Source organism: Pelobates fuscus, chromosome 6, assembly GCF_036172605.1.
Source record: "Pelobates fuscus isolate aPelFus1 chromosome 6, aPelFus1.pri, whole genome shotgun sequence".
Taxonomy (NCBI): domain Eukaryota; kingdom Metazoa; phylum Chordata; class Amphibia; order Anura; family Pelobatidae; genus Pelobates; species Pelobates fuscus.
This window is the reverse complement of record NC_086322.1, coordinates 212,138,608-212,157,263: the sequence shown is the minus strand read 5'-3', so window position 1 is coordinate 212,157,263 and position 18,656 is coordinate 212,138,608. Positions and strand designations below refer to the sequence as shown.

Genomic DNA, 18,656 nt, shown 5'->3' with positions numbered 1-18,656 from the left:
GTTTAGAATGCCTGTAGATAATAAATGCCTGTCCTGTTGATGAAACAACAAGGTCTACTGTCCATCTAGCTGCTGCAGGCAACAAAATGGTTCAAACGAATATAGTGTAGGATATCTGGTGTCATTATTCTTGCATTGCTTTAGTGAGCAGAAACACTAAGTACATAAGGTCTGCAAAGGATGGATGGAACATTCTGTTTGATGAAACATAACGTAGATACTCCGCATGTGCTCCAGCCTGAAGACTGACAACATATGTCATAAGCTTTTTTATGAGGTTTACAGAAAAATGAAAACACGAGGAGGCACTTAATGATGCCGGGATGATAGATGATGGTACCTTTTGTATGAAAACAAATTGTAGTGGTTAACTGTTCTATGACTTTTTATACAAGTCATCAAATCATTATTGTGGATGTTTGGGACATGTTTAAGTATACAATGTATACATTACCTAAATAAATCAAATGCAGTTTGTATTTCTAAATTTGTGTATAAAATCAAATTTGTATAATTTAAAAATGAATGCACATCATCTTTATTTTAACCTTCGTTTTAGAATATTTAGGGCAAAGCAATTCCGAAAAATCATATTTATTTTTTTATTAGATGATAAAAATGTTGTAAGTATTGAAACGGCACTATTCTATAAAGTTATTGTCAAGGACTCAGCAGCGACGTTGCTTGGTTGAGGGCTTGAGCCCCAAGCAAATTTTGGTGACACCTCCCATAGGCTGTTCCATGCATCCACTACCCTCTCTTTAACCCCTTAAGGACCACACTTCTGGAATAAAAGGGAATCATGACATGTCACACATGTCATGTGTCCTTAAGGGGTTAAAGTAATACTTCCTGATATTATTTTTAAACCTTTGCCCCTCTAATTTAAGACTATGTCCTTTTGCTGTGGTAGTTTTCCTTCTTTTAAATATAGTCTCCTCCTTTACTGTGTTGATTCCCTTTATATATTTAAATGATTCTATTAGGTCCCCCTGTCTCGTCTTTCCTCCAAGCTATACATGTTAAGATCCTTTAACCTTTCCTGGTAAGTTTTATCCTGCAATCCATGAACCAGTTTAGTAGCCCTTCTCTGAACTCTCTCTAAGGTATCAATATCCTTCTGGAGATACGGTCTCCAGTACTGTGTACAATACTCCAAGTGTGAGGTCTCACCAGTGTTCTGTACAATGGCATGAGCACTTCCCCCTTTCTACTGCTAATACCTCTCCCTAAACAACCAAGCATTTTGTGAGATACCATTGTAGATAGAAAATTACATACTTTTACCCATAAATCAGAGCACCAAATGTTCACTTTAAAGTGAATCGTGTGTTTCCATGCTTTTGCTTGGGGCATGCCAGCAGTTGTAAAAACCTCTAATGTAAAAAACAAAAAGCTAAATTTTAAGGAATTCAATACTTACTTAAATATATATGTTATCATATATAATGTATGGAAGGAGGACATGCTTTACAATATTGTGCTAATAAAATTTGGACAACATTCGGAATCTAACATGCTGTCCCTTCCTTACATAGTTACATAGCTAAAAAATAGACATGTGTCCATCAGATTCAGCTTTTCTCAAATCTGTTTTTGCTGTTCATCCAAAAAAAGGCAAACCCCCAGTCTGAAGCTCTTCCAATTTTACAACAAATTAGGATAAAATGTCTTCTTGACCTCAGAATGGCAGTCAGATATCGTCTTGGATCAAGAAGCTATTAACCCACAAATTGAAAATTATATTCCTGTGTAAATGCTGAATGCACAAGTATAACCTGTTTTACTTTTCCATAAATTCAAAAATTATGGAGTTTTTGCTCCAATACATATTGATATTGAACTTTTCTTTATGCTCTTCATAAGCAGCGCAGTTCCCAAAATCATTCAGTCTCTTTAACCAATGTTTAGCATAGGCGATTCTTCTGACTTTGCTTCCAAGAATTTTTGGGAATGAATGTTAGCTTTCCCTTTCAGATCTTCAAATAAGCGGTTTTGTCAGAAACAGGTTCAAATAAATAAATGGCTCACCAGAAGGCTTATAATTGCAGGAGATGCCAGGTTTTCCTATAAAAGGGGACATGTTAAGGTCTTCCATCTTTGAAGGTACCTACACTGATTCCTCAGATGTATTCTTTTGGGAAGCTACAGAGAGGCTGAATAATTACTCGTTATCAATGTTAGTGGCAGATGGTGTCTCAATAGACACAGTGGCATTCTCACTTCCTGAATATGCCAGTATTTTTTTTTTGTCCAAGCAAACATTTTTTATTTCCCTAACAAAGCCCTAATCTTAATTCAGCCTGTAACATTATTTACCATCCAAATAACTCTAATTACTAAACTTAAACACACAAATAATCTTTTTTTAAATCTAACAGAAAAAAACTAAATCTGCCCTGATCACAATGAAGAAAATTAAATCAAAGGGTACTTATTTTGTAGTTTTATATATGTCCTTTCTGACACAGAAGCAGTCTAGAAAGAGTTATGTTTATCTCAACCCTCTTTGGAACACTGACAATTCAAGAGAGACAGAGTTGTCATTACAATGTTGTTGCTTTGTAAACAGTTACAAATGTAGTCTCTTTAGATTTACTAACTCAGTAAGCACATGACCGCCTCCAGTTCCATTTTGCCACAAACACAACGTCTTGGTTGCAAGGCAGGATCTAGGGCATCGTCAGGAAAAGCACAATCACAATCTGAATGCCAAAAGTACAATTAAGTCATAAGGGTCATAAAGACCATTTTTTCTCATTATGTAATGGAAAGTCTGATTGGGTTATCTCAAGTTGTGCTGATATGTTATGAATTCCTGTCATATCCATCAAGATGTATCTATCTCTTTGCCCCCATTTCTGTTTTTTTTTTTCCAATATATTGATTTACTAATTATTGTTATCCATTTTATTTTAGGTACGGGTGATTCTGTTGAATTGGTGCGCCTGGTTTTTACGGATGAAAAAACCTGGAGAGAATAAACGACCTATGCCTTGTAAATACATTTACCCAAACCATCATTCCAGCATTAGCAGCATTGAAATGAATGTTGTGCATGGGCACCATTCCACTAATGGAAACATGACCTACTGTGGATACCACACATTGGAGAGCCCATGCTGTCCTCCGGGCAGCGACTCTGCAGTTATGTGTGGCCGAGTGACTTGCCCGTCTCTTGAAGACAGTGATCTCATTCAGAAGAAATGCTTAAAAGAGAGTATGCCAGAAATTGTTAAGATTTTAGAGGAGGTTCAGTACATTGCAAGACGATTCAGAGAACAAGATGAAGGAGAGGAGATCTGCAGTGAATGGAAATTTGCTGCGGCTGTCATAGACCGCTTGTGTCTTGTTGCATTTTCACTTTTCGCCATTATCTGTACATTTACAATCTTGATGTCGGCTCCAAACTTCGTAGAAGCAGTGTCTAAGGATTTTACTTAGGGAAATGTCTTACTACTATTAATACAAGTACAAACTTAACTTCAAATAAGTCGAAATGTTGTTGATTGTTGTGTCTAGAAGTGTTATATAACGAATAACAGCTGTATATTTCATCAAGCTACAGAGAGAAATAACACACCATCAAAAATTTGCCTAAAACATACATTTTATCGAGGGATTTCTTTTTTTATGGTTCTATATTTTTCAACTTAGATGTATTTAATGCCCATACACATGCATTCTCAGTTGTTATGCAGTTAAATGTAGGGGAATGTGAGCAAGACACATAATGTTTTACTCGAGGTATTCAATCAGAATCAATCAATCACAGCATTTCAAAAGATCATTCTAAACTGCCTGTAATAAAACATTATTGGAGAAGACATAATAATGTAGCCAAGCATCTCATGTTTCAACATGTCATTAAATAGTAAGGACTCACGTCCATTAAGTTCAACCTTTCATGCATCTGCTTATGCTGTTGATCAAAAAGAAACCAAGAAACACAATCTGAAATCATTTACAATTGTAAAAACGTAAAGGAAAAAAAAACCTTATTAACTCCATCACAGCGAACACATTTCTCCTGTTGTGACAACAAAATAGAAGCTAATCTAATGTGTTTTTGCAAGCTATATCATGTTGAAAATGATCAGCGTTATTAATCTGCATCACGGCCATGAGTAACGGACATTGGCGACCAATAATCACATCTTCATGCGCCTCACAGGGTTGTATGTTATTACATTTGATGTGATACTATGCGTATTGAGATCTTTGGTTATTGTGTTATTAAGAAACATTCATGTCAGTGCCATAAACACAACAATGTCTAATAAAAATGTAAAACTTGTGTCAATGGTAATATGTGTCTAGAACATGCAGGCAACATAAATTGCATTTGTAATATGAAATATGGACTCATCAAGAAGTATTGTTACAACAGGGTGTTCACTGGGCCCAATTACAAGTAAAATGTTGGCATATGTGTCAAGTGGAATTCACAAGGTTTTCTCTGTAGGAGAGAATGAACCCAGGAAGGTTTGTATATGGTTGGTTGCTATTACCTAGTTAAATATAAACATACACGAGATTCTTATCATGCTGCTAGTTTCATCATTTATTTAAAGGTGTTCTCCAGGCTGGAACTGACATATTCTTCTTTTTAATGAATTATATAAATCATGCATTGAACATACAGAAGAGCATTCAATTTAAAATAATAATAGATAGAAAAGACTCACTGGTAAAGTATCTTTTTATTCCCCCGATTTGCATAATGACCCAAGATCAAGGTCTCTACTAGCCTATTGGAACCCACAAGAAGTCTACTACATATCGGGACTATTATGTTCATATTTATTTTTATTCTTTACTCTTAGCTTATGTGAGTACTATATACCTTTTTCTGTATAGCGCGACCTATTTTTGTGTTTTTGTCATTTCTTCTTTGAGGACATAAGAGGGAACCTCATACCCATAGGTTGCAGCTTTCTACTTGTTTCCTTCCCTTTAGATCACTCAGCGCTGATCCTATACCCATTTTCTGACCCAAGATCTGCCCACTGCAGGAACTAGCTTTCTGTCATTGAGGTTTCCTTCTGCTCTAAACTGTTAATTAACCCCTTAAGGACACATGACATGTGTGACGTCATGATTCCCTTTTATTCCAGAAGTTTGATCCTTAAGGGGTTAAAGGAACACTACAGGGTCAGAAACACAAACATGTATTCCTGACCCTAAAGCGGTAAAACATAATCTAGCCCCCTGGCCCCTTTGCCTTCATAAATATAGCACAATCTTACCTTTATTCCAGTCTGCTGCTGCTGGCTCTGCGCCTGATCTGCCTTCTTGGCTGACATCATCATCAGAAGTGATGATCTCAGCCAATCACAATGTTTTCCCATAGGAAAACATCAGATTGGCTGAGATTGTCAATTCTGATGATCTTTCTTCAAGGAGGCAGGCTGGGGGGCAGGGTCACTCATAGAGGAGGGTGAAGACACTGAATTTGTGCACTGCCCAAGGAAGCACCTCTAGTGGCCATCTGAGAAGGATGTAATGTAAACACTGCATTTTCTCTGAAAAGACCATGTTTACTGCAAAAAGCATGTAGGGACTGACTATACTCACCAAAATAAATACAATAAGCTGTAGTAGTTCTGGTTACTATAGTGTCCCTTTAAGCATTGCAAGGTTATAGTGTAGGGTGGTGGGGTCAGCAACTTATGGCACTTTTCCATGATTCACAGCATTGCTGAGACAGACCTGTGGTCTGCACCATATGATCCACACACTGGACCACCAGGGATCAAAGAAGATTCATGCCCACCTCCCTGGATAGGCAAGATAGAGAGGGTAAAATGATATATGCAATAAATATTAAAGACACACACAACTCCCCTGTAAATACCTCTCCCACATACAATACCTACACAACACTTCAGACAGTCACACATACACAATCTTACAAATGTCTCCCCCACACAATACCACAAACAGACCACATCACACATACAAGCAACTACATACAAACATTTAACATCACGGAAAGCCCACACACATACATAACACAACAAGGAACCCACATAAACACAAACAATGCTAAATACACAGAATGCCAAAGGCCTCTCCAATGGTTTCTCCAACGTTTATAAACTTTGCCTTAAATAATAGTGCGGGTCTTCAAAGGTTGCACACCACTACCAAGTGGTTGAGTATGTCAGGTAAAGGGAGAGGAGCGTATTTAAAATCAATGTGTGTACGGCCTTAGTTCCTCACAGAGCATGAATTTTCTAAACATGAAGTGCAGTTATAATTAATCAAATATTATTGAGCTACATAAGAACAAAAAGGCAATTTTATAAATTGCACACGCAAAAAACTAGTCAGAAAAGAGTATAAAGCATAGAATAAATTGAAATTAAGGCATTTCATAAGAGTCGTTGTAAGATAAAGAAGTCCAGGTTATATAAAGGAATCTTACAGTAAGCAATGTGTATACAGGTCAAAACTTTCTTTGTAGGGGACATGATATTGATGTTTTGGATAATATCATTGTGGAGTATCAGGGTAAAAGGAGAGAGGGAAACAAAATGAGGAAAAGGGAAAGGAAGGGCAGAAAGACACAGATAAACCAGAAACATCAAGCAATACATCTTTACTTTTGTCACATTCCTTCCCTCTAGTCCTCCTACGGAACAACTAACAGCTAACTAGGGAGTGTTACTACATTATGAAAGTGAACAGGAACCAGTGAAACCAGGTAACTATGTATAATTATTTCTGAATAGACAAGGTCAAAAGGTTCCTTCACTGAGATAGTCAAACACCTACACCTAATTTTGCAAAGCTGTGGGTTATAGCTTTCCATGAATGAAAATTGGAGGAATTTTAAGATGTTGTAGCTTGATGTAGGAGTAGAATAGTCATGGTAGGTGGTATTTGGGAGAAAGAAGAGCATGAATTACTTTATGTATATCCTTCCAAAATGGTTCTGTGAGGGAGAAATCCTAACTTCAAATACAAAGATACAAAAGCATGCCTCCTGCCTTACTGCCTCCTGCCTCCTGCCTCACTGCCTTACTGCACCTACCTTATTACCTCCTGCCTCCTGCCTCACTGCCTCCTGCCTCACTGCCTTACTGCACCTACCTTATTACCTCCTGCCTCCTGCCTCACTGCCTCCTGCCTCACTGCCTTACTGCACCTACCTTATTACCTCCTGCCTCCTGCCTTACTGCCTCTTGCCTTACTGCCTCCTGCCTGACTGCCTTACTGCCTCCTGCCTCTTGCCTTACTGCCTCCTGCCTCACTGCCTTACTGCACCTACCTTATTACCTCCTGCCTCCTGCCTTACTGCCTCTTGCCTTACTGCCTCCTGCCTGACTGCCTTACGGCCTCCTGCCTCACTGCCTCCTGCCTCACTGCCTTACTGCACCTACCTTATTACTTCCTGCCTCCTGCCTCCTGCCTGACTACCTCCTGCTTGACTGCCATACTGCCTCTTGCCTTACTGCCTCCTGCCTGACTGCCTTACAGCCTCCTGCCTCACTGCCTCCTGCCTCACTGCCTTACTGCACCTACCTTATTACTTCCTGCCTCCTGCCTCCTGCCTGACTACCTCCTGCTTGACTGCCTTACTGCCTCCTGCCTTACTGCCTCCTGCCTCAATGTCTCCTGCCTTACCACATCACCAAAACTTATCATCCACATTTAAAACGTTACTCCAACCAACATGAGCATTTCAGTGATTTCAAGTGGTCATGATGGTAAAAGGGCAGCATTTCTGCTTCATATGCTGCACAGACAGAAATATCTGCACTTTTGTGCTGGGGGCTAATAACATCCCTGGCAGACATGACTTAGGCATGTCTCAGTTTGATCTCCCCTCTCTCCCTTTGTGCACTCCCAACCACCTACATCCATTGCATTTGTTTTAATCATTTATCTCTCTCCTTCATCCCTCTCCCCTCACCAGCTCAGATATTTTCATATGTAAGTGCTTCATTACGCTATCCCATAATAAGAATATCTGTTATTCTGAGGTGTATATCAGGTTAACCATCACTGGGAGCAAAACACATGAATGTGTTGTCAAAAAGTGTATCTTCCCCTACTGGTATCACAATCCAACTTGCTTCTAAAAAAGGATTACTCTTAGCGACCTAACGGTAGCTTTATATCCATGGCATTAATTCAGAGGGAGACCCACCATATTGTCTTTCGAGGTTACCTATAATGGCTTCAAATCGGATTGTCACAATGTCACTATTCCCATTATGTGCACGGCCATGTATTAATATTCAATGGTCACCTCCATCAACTTTGGGGGATTTGCAGCCTCACTGAAACTGATATAGGGCACTTTAAAGACTTTTTTTTTTGCCTGACTGGAATTTAGCTCCACTGAGCTAAACAAACCAGGAAGCAACAGGACCGGTAGTCTGATTAATAGCCAGGGGGTGAAGCCAGGTTCATTTATAAAAGTGTCAATTTCTATTGAAATCTGCACTTTTTGTAAAATGAAAAAAGAGGACATACTCTTCACACATAAAGCGCTTCAGCAAGTTGAAGTGCTTTAGGGGTCTGGAGTTTCCCTTTAAATGAGAAATTCCTCTGAATTCTCATAGTTGAAAGAGAAGATAGGAATTGGAGATTCGGCTTATTTCAGCGTAACCTTTGAACTTGTTACCTTGCTGTATCTATATAATTCTGACAGTATTTCATGAAGGGACGTCTCTGGAATACTATAAATAGTAAATTATCTGCATATTGTTTTGTGCATAGTTATCTTTTTATGTAGTTCAATTATCAGGTTTCTATTTAAAAAGAACTCCAACTCCCAAGAAAAAAAATTACTTTGCTGCCCATCCTGCTGACACGTACAACTGTGTTATTGGGCACTAAGAACTATTTGAATGAAGGAGAAAATTCCAGGAGAATCACTGATGCTTAATGTGATCATTCAGTCACAGTAATGACTCACCTACAAGATGTACTACATTGGTACTTAGAGGGAACCTCTTCACTACATAGTGATTCACAAAAAAACACCCCCAGTATTTTGGGTGGAATGTTTCAATGTTTTTTAGTTGTTGTTTTTTTGGGGGGGTTTCAGTGTGCATAGAGATTAGCACATTGTTTGATAGAAACCAGCACAAATGGACAGAAAATATTTTAAAGAATCAAATAGTAAAGTTACACATAAGAAAACAAATAGTAAATACATAACATTTCTCAATCCTTTCACATACACAATATTCAGTTGAAATGTACATTCCGATTTGGATAAATTGAACTAAGGCCTCGATATGTTTTTTTTTTTTTTAAATGATTTCATACTGTTAGAAACGTTTCCAAATAATGTATCTATAGAAGTCACCATTAAAGTCTGTGGGAATATTTGTAGCTAAATCATTTGGAAATCTTTCAAACAGTATTGAATCATTTGGAACACTTATTAAATTGAAGCCTGAAACAGCCAAATGAACAAAAGAGTGTTTTTTGTCTCAATATTGATTTTTCTGCTATTTAATAGATATTTCCCTAATTTAATATCCTTACATGGGGTTGCAAAAACTAATGGTATTAAATCAGGGACTTACTATCTACAAAACAACGTAAAGGGTGACAAAGGAACACACAGAAGAGCTGGGGGGGAAAGAGACATACAAATTTGACAATTTTTGTTTTTGCAGGAGGGGGTGCAAGTAGGCGGTAGCAAGTAGGCGATACCAACCTTGCTCTGTTGGTATCCTTATGTGAAATGGCCCTATTTAGGATACCAAATTACAACGTGCCTCACTCTGAACCACCGCAGTCAAGAGGGGAACAGGCATGATTTGTAGCAGGTGATAAGAGGCAGGGGGAGTAAATGTTTGTTTTATTTTTTATTAAAATAATCACTAAATAATTATTAAAGTTCATATCCTCTATACACCACACACAAACACACACTCACTCTCTCTCTCTATACTCTCTCACTATACACACACTGTATACCGTCTATAAACACACACTTTACAATTATAAACACATATGCACAAAAATGCCTAGGCACACACACACACACACACACGAACGCCCCCAGAAGAATGCAGAAATACAATCCATATGTACATACACACACTGCAGCAGTGTTTGTACAGCCCCCATACAGGCACACACTCTACAGACCTAGCCATACAGAGTACACTACAAACAGACTTCTTTACACATGCACTACACCACAAACAGCCTCCTGCACACACATGAAATCCTACAAGCAGGATCCATACACATACAACACCACATGCACAACACCCTTTACCAGCCCTGTCCCACTTTTACCTTATGGTACCCCACTATTGGGGACACCAGAGACGAGCAGTGCATGGGTGTTAATAAATTAACTTGCGCTGCAAAGGAACAAAACTAGGCCATTTCCTCATCCAAAAGCACATTAGCAGGACTCTGTGCATGGGATGCCTTGGAGGAGCATCAAATGAACATACTCATTTTTGGGAGGGGTGGGAGGGTATGCTTGTCATTATTGAAGACATACATGCACCCTATCTGGCCCCACCTCTCCTATTAGCCTGCTCTGCCTTTAACTGCCCGAACTAAATTTTTGTCCTAGTCCAGCCATGTGGACAGGTATCCACAATATTGCTTAAATTAGGGTGGTAGATTGTTATGTTGGGATGCCAATCATTTTGACAACAGCAACCCTCATGTTTGCTAATAGTATGTTACAATCTATATGTCTATGTACATCTCTGTATAGTAGTGTAATAGAGTGTGTGTATCTCTGTGTCGCAATGTGCATCTCTATGTGTATGTAGGAATGTATGTGTATAGTGAACACGCACCTGCATGCAAACACCAACATCACATGCAAAATGCCTCCCTGCTTTCAAATGCTCAAACTGCACTCAAACACACCCCTGCATACATAGTTACATGGCTGAAAAGAGACATGTGTCCATCAAGGTCAGCCTTCCTCACATTTGGTTTTTGCTATTTATTCAAAAGAAGACAAAAAAAACCCAGTTTGAAGCACTTCCGATTTTGCAACAAACTTGGAAAACAATTCCCTCTTGACCCCAGAATGACAGTAAGATTTATCCTTGGATTAAGAAGGCATTATTTAAATGCCAACATTAAACAGAACTACATATCTTTGTTTAAACACCAATACTGAACACAAAAACAGTCTTGCATGCAAACACCAACACTAACCACAAACACCATTCAAATAATAACACTACAAAAACACACCCCAGCATTCAAACGCCAACAGTATATATAAATATACCGCTGCATTCTAACATCAGCTTTACATACAAACACACAAGCACTGCACATGCATACAGCATTGCAAGGATAGGCAAATGGTAGATTTATAGCCGATAATGCATTGGCAGAGTTATACGACAGTTGAGATCTACCTTTTGGTCACCTCTGTTCTATAAGGCTATGGGGGGTACCCAACATTTTTTGCACAACAGTTATCTTATTTCTGCCACTGATTACATGAATGGCTAAAATCCTCTAAAGAGGTTGTTGTCTCATTGAGGAGATAAGTGCTTTATAAAAAATAATATCCACTAGATTCACTTGATCCTAAATTGCCTTTAAAATACTTTCCAAACATTTACTAGTATTGGGGCCTGCGCTTCCTATAGGCAAATTAGGCGGCCACCTAGGGAGCTGCTTAAGGGGGGTTCCAGCCCTGACATCTTAGATTATTTTGAGCATGCCGCCGGCCATGTTACCGGTTGCTCGGAAGTATTTACATTGTTGCTGACTAGCGCCTGGTAGAACACAGGTCCGGCGGCCTACAGATCAGCCTGCTCAGCCAGGCTCTCCACACAGACATCCATTGCGGCAGTGTTGGACGCAGCGCAAGGGCGCTTCAATTCCTCGCTCCTGCGCCTTCCCCTGTACGTGGGAAGAAGTGGTCGGGAGCATAACAGGAAATGTGTTGAGAAAGGACGTGATGGGCAGCCAGGCACAGGCAACGGACAGCAATGAAGGTAAGGTATGTCAAAGAATGTGTGTTAGTCTGCTTCAGACAGTGTGTTTGTGTATGTCTGGATGGGTCAGTGTGTGTGTCTGTATGGATCATTATGTGTTTCTGTAAGGGTCAGTATGTCTGTATGGGCCAGTGTGTGTATGTCATGTGTGTAATGTCGGTCTGTATTGGTCATTGTGTGTGTCTTATTGGTCATTGTGTGTGTCTGTATGGGTCAGTGTGTCTGTATGGGTTAGTGTGTGTGTATGTCTGTCTGTATGGATCATTGTGTGTGTCTGTATGGGTCAGTGTGTCTGTATGGTTTAGTGTGTATGTCTGTCTGTATGGATCATTGTGTGTGTCTGTATGGGTCATTGTGGCTGTATGGGTCATTGTGTGTTAACAACAACACAGCTGCTCAGATAGATTTTACAGTCCATACTGTCCATGTAAGTTTCTGTTCACTCTCTTCTTTAATTTAGAATACAAAGAGTTTAAGACAGACACATCTCAAATGGGTAATTGAAAGGCATGCTTAAAGACATTCTCCTAAATTAGCTGTAAATAGAAAGACCTTTCAACAGAGCTTGATGTGCAATTAACTTGAAGCAGCAGCAGATACATGGACTAAACTTTGAATGACATTGCTGTTGCTGTTGTGTAGCCATCTATACTGGAAATCTGTTTTTCACAATCCTTATGGGCCCTAATTATTAAAAAAATTTCATTAACACATATACAAACCACGTCCACTGTGTGTTATTGAGTAATGTACTAAATATTATCATGATCAGCAGTATAACAAATAAAATTTACATTTTGGGGGAAACACACCACTGCTGCTGTCTATAAGCCCATTTCAAGATACTCCTCCAATAAAGAAACAAGGCCCATGTCGATGCTGACTTATAGTATAACATGAGGGAACTAATCTGTGCCTTGAATGATGACAACATACCATAGCAGCTGTCACGATATCTAGTGACCGGTCCTTACAATGGCTGGGTTATACGTTGTTAGAACAAGAATGGTCAAGGACAAGCCGAGTCAGGGATGCCAGAAATCAGGGAAGCAAAATAAAACTAATAGCCGAGTCAGCGAGAACAGAACGGAGAATAGTCAGGAGAAAGCCAGGATCAAAATACCAAAATAGACACAGAATAGAACGCACTCTTGGGAACTGAAAATAGAAACCACAACAGGGCAATGACTAGTACCCTAAATGTTCTTGATAAAGTCTATGCCTATAATTGATAGCCACACCCCCAAAACGTTCTAATTCAAAAGTTGTCGCTGGCTGTGACGTCATTAGTGTCATGACGTCAACGCGCACACGCCTCGTCATCAAAGGGGGCGTAGCTACAGCGGGACCATGGGAAGGGTCCTTCTCCCCTTCAGCGACCTACACAGCCTGGGCAACAAAAGGTAATGAGAGCAAATAAACAAGTCGCAAGAGAATGCTGAGAACAGACAACGCTCAATTAGCCTGCCCCTCTCCTGCCGTCTCTCCTTAAGTTTAAAGGGTAATCCAGACGTGAACCCCTTGCTCACGGTGCCGAGAGGAATATTGGCTATACCTCACTGATAATGCCTAACAAGGTTAAAACAATCATTTGGGGTTGCTGTATCTCTCGTGCAGAGAGAGCCAGCCTGTATTTTGGATCTGTTCTGCCCTTTTGGGTGGAATCAGTCTGATATCCATGGCCTGGTTCTCTCTGTAAAGGCACAAGATGAGCTAAAACCAGCTTGAGAACTGAGTGGGGACCCACCGAAGGGCAGGCTAATTGAGCTGTTGTTCATTCTCAGCACTCTCCTGCGACTTGTTTTTTGCTCAACATAAGGTAATGTGACAAGCGTTATGGAATTTGTTGGCGCTATATAAATAATAAAATAATAAAAAAATAATAATAATAACAAGAGCCTTCATATGGAACAGAGCATGCAAGAAAAAGTAGGGGCAAGAGAGAGGTATGATGTAATTGCATACAATACACACCAGGATGTACGTTTTCAAAGGACTATTGTTTGGCCTTCATTCTGGAGAATGAAGAAATATAGGGGTTCCATAACATTTTAGCAACCAAGAAACAAAATAGGGAATAAAACAAAAAAGCCATTCAAGAGTAAACAGCAAACTCCCTCTGGTGCTCTACCACAACGGTCAACTACACTGATAGGGTTATTCATTAAAGTGAGACATGTTGGGAATTCTTTTGAATACCCCAAATTATAGCATAAGAGGTCCAGATGTCACCTGAGTACACCCTTGGTGATAAGATTAGAGCCTGTCTTACTAGACTCTTGAACATGTGAGTTAAACCAACTCTCCTATATATTGCTTGCTCTGTCAAACAGATTTACACTATACAGTGTTTTTTCTCCTTTTCCCCATTCTTTAGGTAATTTATATCTTTCAGGATAGGGGTAAGTGGGAGAATTGATGTACCATCACTAGTTTCCACTTTGAGCTCTCCACTCAAAGGGTTGATAAAAGGTGTGGGTTCACCCTTAGGCACGTCTTTTTTTTTTTTTTTTTTATTGTTATAACATATCAAAACCTTTATATTAAATATTTAGCAAGTTACATCATAATCCAGTTGAGACAAGGCAAAGCCACGACATACATTGTAAATGAAAAAGAAGAATATTAACATTGTTCCATTTTTCCTCTTCCCTGAATGCTTGCGCTATGCTGACTACCAAATGCAAAGGACAGAGCTTATAACAATGATTGACAGAGAGCTAAAATGGAGGCGCCCAGTTGCAAGATAAAGAGAAGTATATTTCTACAATTAATTTTATTTTTCACATATCACAAATTCATATTTGTTTAATTTAGGGATACGAAAGCATAATATTAAAAAACCTGGGAAGTGATTGTTTCCCTTTAACAATGTTTCATTTTAATTTAAGCTACTCCTTTTTAAAAAAAAAAAATGTGTGCTTATGGAAAGGTAGCAACTCATTAATTAATATAAATTATTAATCCAGAGTTTACATGATATTTTATGTTAGATTTAGATTCTAAGTAACAGATTATTTTTTTTACAATAAGTAATGATGCCACATTATTTCATTTAAAAATATTTCATTGCTAAAAGTTGCCTAATGGGAAAAAAAAAACTGTCTAATTATGATTCCCTGACGTTTTCTTGCCAATTAAAACATTGCTAATCTTTCTGACAGTATTTGTCCTGGTTGTCTTCGTAATTTACAGGCACATGTTATGAAATTCTCATTATAATTCTTCTTAATTAGTTTTAGTTCAGAAATAATTAACAACTCATTGAAATATGCATTTGACAAAATGTGGCATGGGTACTAAACAGTAATGTTAGGTTAGGCAGTTTACTGTTGGCTCTTTCAATATTAACAGAGTTATACCAATATGTTGCGTATATAGATTCATCTTTGATTGTTAAGTATCATGTTACAACGCAGTCCAAATGTAATAAATAAATAAATAAGGGTGTCATCGTGAATCTTTGGGGGACAGAGCTCACAATGTGGTATATAGAGTATATCGAACAACTATTTGGGGTGATCCAAAATTTCCTAATGTAAATATCAGTCCAGGGCAAGCAACCAGGCAGCAGAGGCTCATAAGTATGGGCATTGGAAAATCCAAAGAGATAAAAGATGAACTGTTAGGATCAAAAGCTGAGGAAATTCTAATTATAGTAGACTAACTGGTCTTAGAGAACCTTTGTAAAGTGAAAACTCTGCTAAAGAAAGCAATAAGGAGAAGAACTACTGGAGGTGCTGCAGGTTCAGTGGCCCACCATTGTTTAGGGAGCCACTATTGGCCACTAGTGATGTCGCCAACATAAAATTTTCCGTTCGCAAACGGCGAACGCGAACTTCCGCAAACCGGGCGAACCGCCATAGACTTCAATAGGCACGTGAATTTTAAAATCCACAGGGACTCTTTCTGGCCACAATAGTGATGGAAAAGTTGTTTCAAGGGGACTAACACCTGGACTGTGGCATGCCGGTGGGGGATCCATGGCAAAACTCCCATGGAAAATTACACAGTTGATGCAGAGTCTGGTTTTAATCCATAAAGGGCATAAATCACCTAACATTCCTAAATTGTTTGGAATAACGTGCTTTAAAACATCTGGTATGATGTTGTATCGATCAGGTAGTGTAAGGGTTACGCCCGCTTCACAGTGACAGACCAAACTCCCCGTTTAATGCACCGCAAACAACCGCAAACAGTCCATTTGCACAACCGCAAACTCCCCATTTGCACAAGGTTGGATACCAAGCTAGCCATGTCCCGTTCCTTGTCCTCACTGATGTCATTGAAGGTCTCTTCCTCCACCCAGCCACGTACAACACCAAGGGTCCCCGAAAGGTGACAACAAGCCCCCTGCATTTTTTTTTTAAATGTACACTACGGCTTTTTGAGGTGCTGTCCTTACAGCAGAGATCAGATGAGTCCTTCAGGACTGTAGTGGACACTGAATACATTAGCCTAGCTATCGATTTCCCTACTAAATCAGCAGCAGCTACACTGTCCCTCCTCTCACTAAGAATGAGGCTTCCGGGGGGCGGGGTCTAGCTGTCATGGAGGAAAGACGCACTTCGTGTGAGCTCCCTCAATATCTCACTTTAAGCAGCTATCAACAAGCGAATTTCACCCCAGAAGGGGATGACCCAGCAATGTTGCTCCTACCTGACTGACCCGACATGCTTAATAGCGGTCAGCAACTCAACATAGTCTAACTTACCTCCGCGTGGCAAGTGTGGCCTGGTGCTCACCGGGCAGGAGAGGCGGCCGATCTCCCAATCCTGGGATGCCCTGGGGCAGCTACTTCCCGGCAGGAGCTCCGTTACCCCCCCCCCCCCCTCGGACCGGTGGGGGTTATCTCGGTCCACCCCTGAGAGGCTGTCTGGAGCTAATGGACGCACAGAGCACAGCCGCCCAGGCTGACATACTCATCTGCAACTCTCTCAATTAGCTGGACAGACTCTAAGCTGGACAGACACTTTAATCAATTTTGGAAGCAAATAACAAGCAGGAAGCCCCAACAAGCTCCACCACAGCTAAGCGAAGCAGTTACCATTAAAATCCACCAACGCAAAAGGCGTCAAAGACGGGACCGGAGGCACAAACAGAAATGCAGAGCCTGCCCCACGTCAAGCACTCGCCTCCACCTAAAGCCACCACAATCCCGCACTGGACGTGAAGCACCACCGGGACAGATCCGACCACCCGACAAAACAAGCTTTCACCACCTCAAGCCGCAAACCCGGCACTTGCCTTTGTTGTTCCAGGTATCAGGGACTCCCAGGGTTTCCACCTGGCGCTCAGAAGGGATCGGATGAGCACAAGCAGTAAACAGCAGCCTGCCAAGCATGTCCCACTATAGCCGATACTCCACACCATGCCTTTGATCACATGAACTGCTCTCTGCACATTAACTAATCGTAAAGTAGCAAGCGTTTAAACATGTCATTATTTCACCTCCTAAAGAGTTTATTGTCGTAGTTCCTTACATGCCTTTACCTTAACCGTTCATGTATTATGTTATTCACTAGTCTCATCTCATGGGGCTGTGGGGATATTTATGGGATAATAATAGTAAACAGTTGAGAATTGCCCACTATTTCAATTCTCAGATCCCAAAGATCGTTATCGTGTAAGTGAAATGTATTCCATATAAATAAAATCACAATTTGTTATAAAAATAGATAAAATTTAAATAATAATAATAAGTAACATGCGTGACAATAATCAATGAATATTCAGTATAACATGGTATGCAATTAATGGCAATACACATCAATGGTTGATAATGATTTATGATAGTACTTCACAGAGAAACGAAAGTGAAACTTACACACAGACACAGAGCTTGCAGCTTAAGGCCATACAACTTTAGCTGACAGTTAGAATAACCCTTTCAATGCTGGCTAGACCTCCTAGGTAATTAAGACCTATTTTAAATAAAATAACATTTACACCAGCTCATTAGTCATTTCCTGGAACCATCCAATAAGAGAAATCTATCAAATTCTATAAGCAGAATCTTAACTTGCCTAAACAGATATTTTATCTTATTTTAGAGCAAATCAATACACCTGGATAAATATCGTGATATGCTAACATGTGATGTGTCACATTAATATATATAATTATTCCTTTCTATCTGCAGAATAGAATGCTTAACTATATATTCTTTAGTAACTAAGATTTCTAAATATCGAAATCTGATCGTGATTTATCAAGTCATATATCATGCTATTAGAACATTTTAATTAATTTAGATTAATCAAATGAAACCAATATAATTACCAGTTGAGTAGATATTTTCATCAGATTAGTAGGTAGTCTCAGGAACTGAATGGATGTGTGATTGGTGTGTAAGAAATTCTGAGTGCCCTGGAGTGGATATCTGTCATGGATTTCTCTGCATTGCCCCCCGACTGCTCACCTCTTGCTTCTTTGCTTCCTTTGCATACCTCTCTCTTCCCTTTGTCTTAACTTTTTTAAAGGGAAAATTCACTAGGTGATAGACGAATAGAAAACTGGAGGTGTGGTTACCTTCCAGATAGCAATTTAAGTATTTGCATACATACAAAACAATAGGTGGAACCACTTAAGTCTTTGGTAATCTGTAAAACAAGGATATGTGCAAAATTGCGTAGTATGTCTATACAATAAAATAAAATGGGAGAAGTAAATAGTAGTTGCACTCACAAGGTT

The 18,656-nt window shown here is 39.5% G+C and overlaps 1 protein-coding gene across 1 annotated transcript in view; it reads left to right on the top strand.

Annotated features, from left to right (window-relative positions):
• LOC134565690 (neuronal acetylcholine receptor subunit alpha-7-like) overlaps window positions 1-4,297 on the top strand; it is a 284,815-nt gene extending 280,518 nt beyond the window's left edge. The window contains exon 10 of the mRNA XM_063425328.1: window positions 2,920-4,297. Coding sequence (XP_063281398.1) covers window positions 2,920-3,444 — 525 coding nt within the window. The 3' untranslated portion in view covers window positions 3,445-4,297. The remainder of the gene's footprint in view (window positions 1-2,919) is intronic.
• The last annotated feature ends 14,359 nt before the right edge of the window (window positions 4,298-18,656 follow it).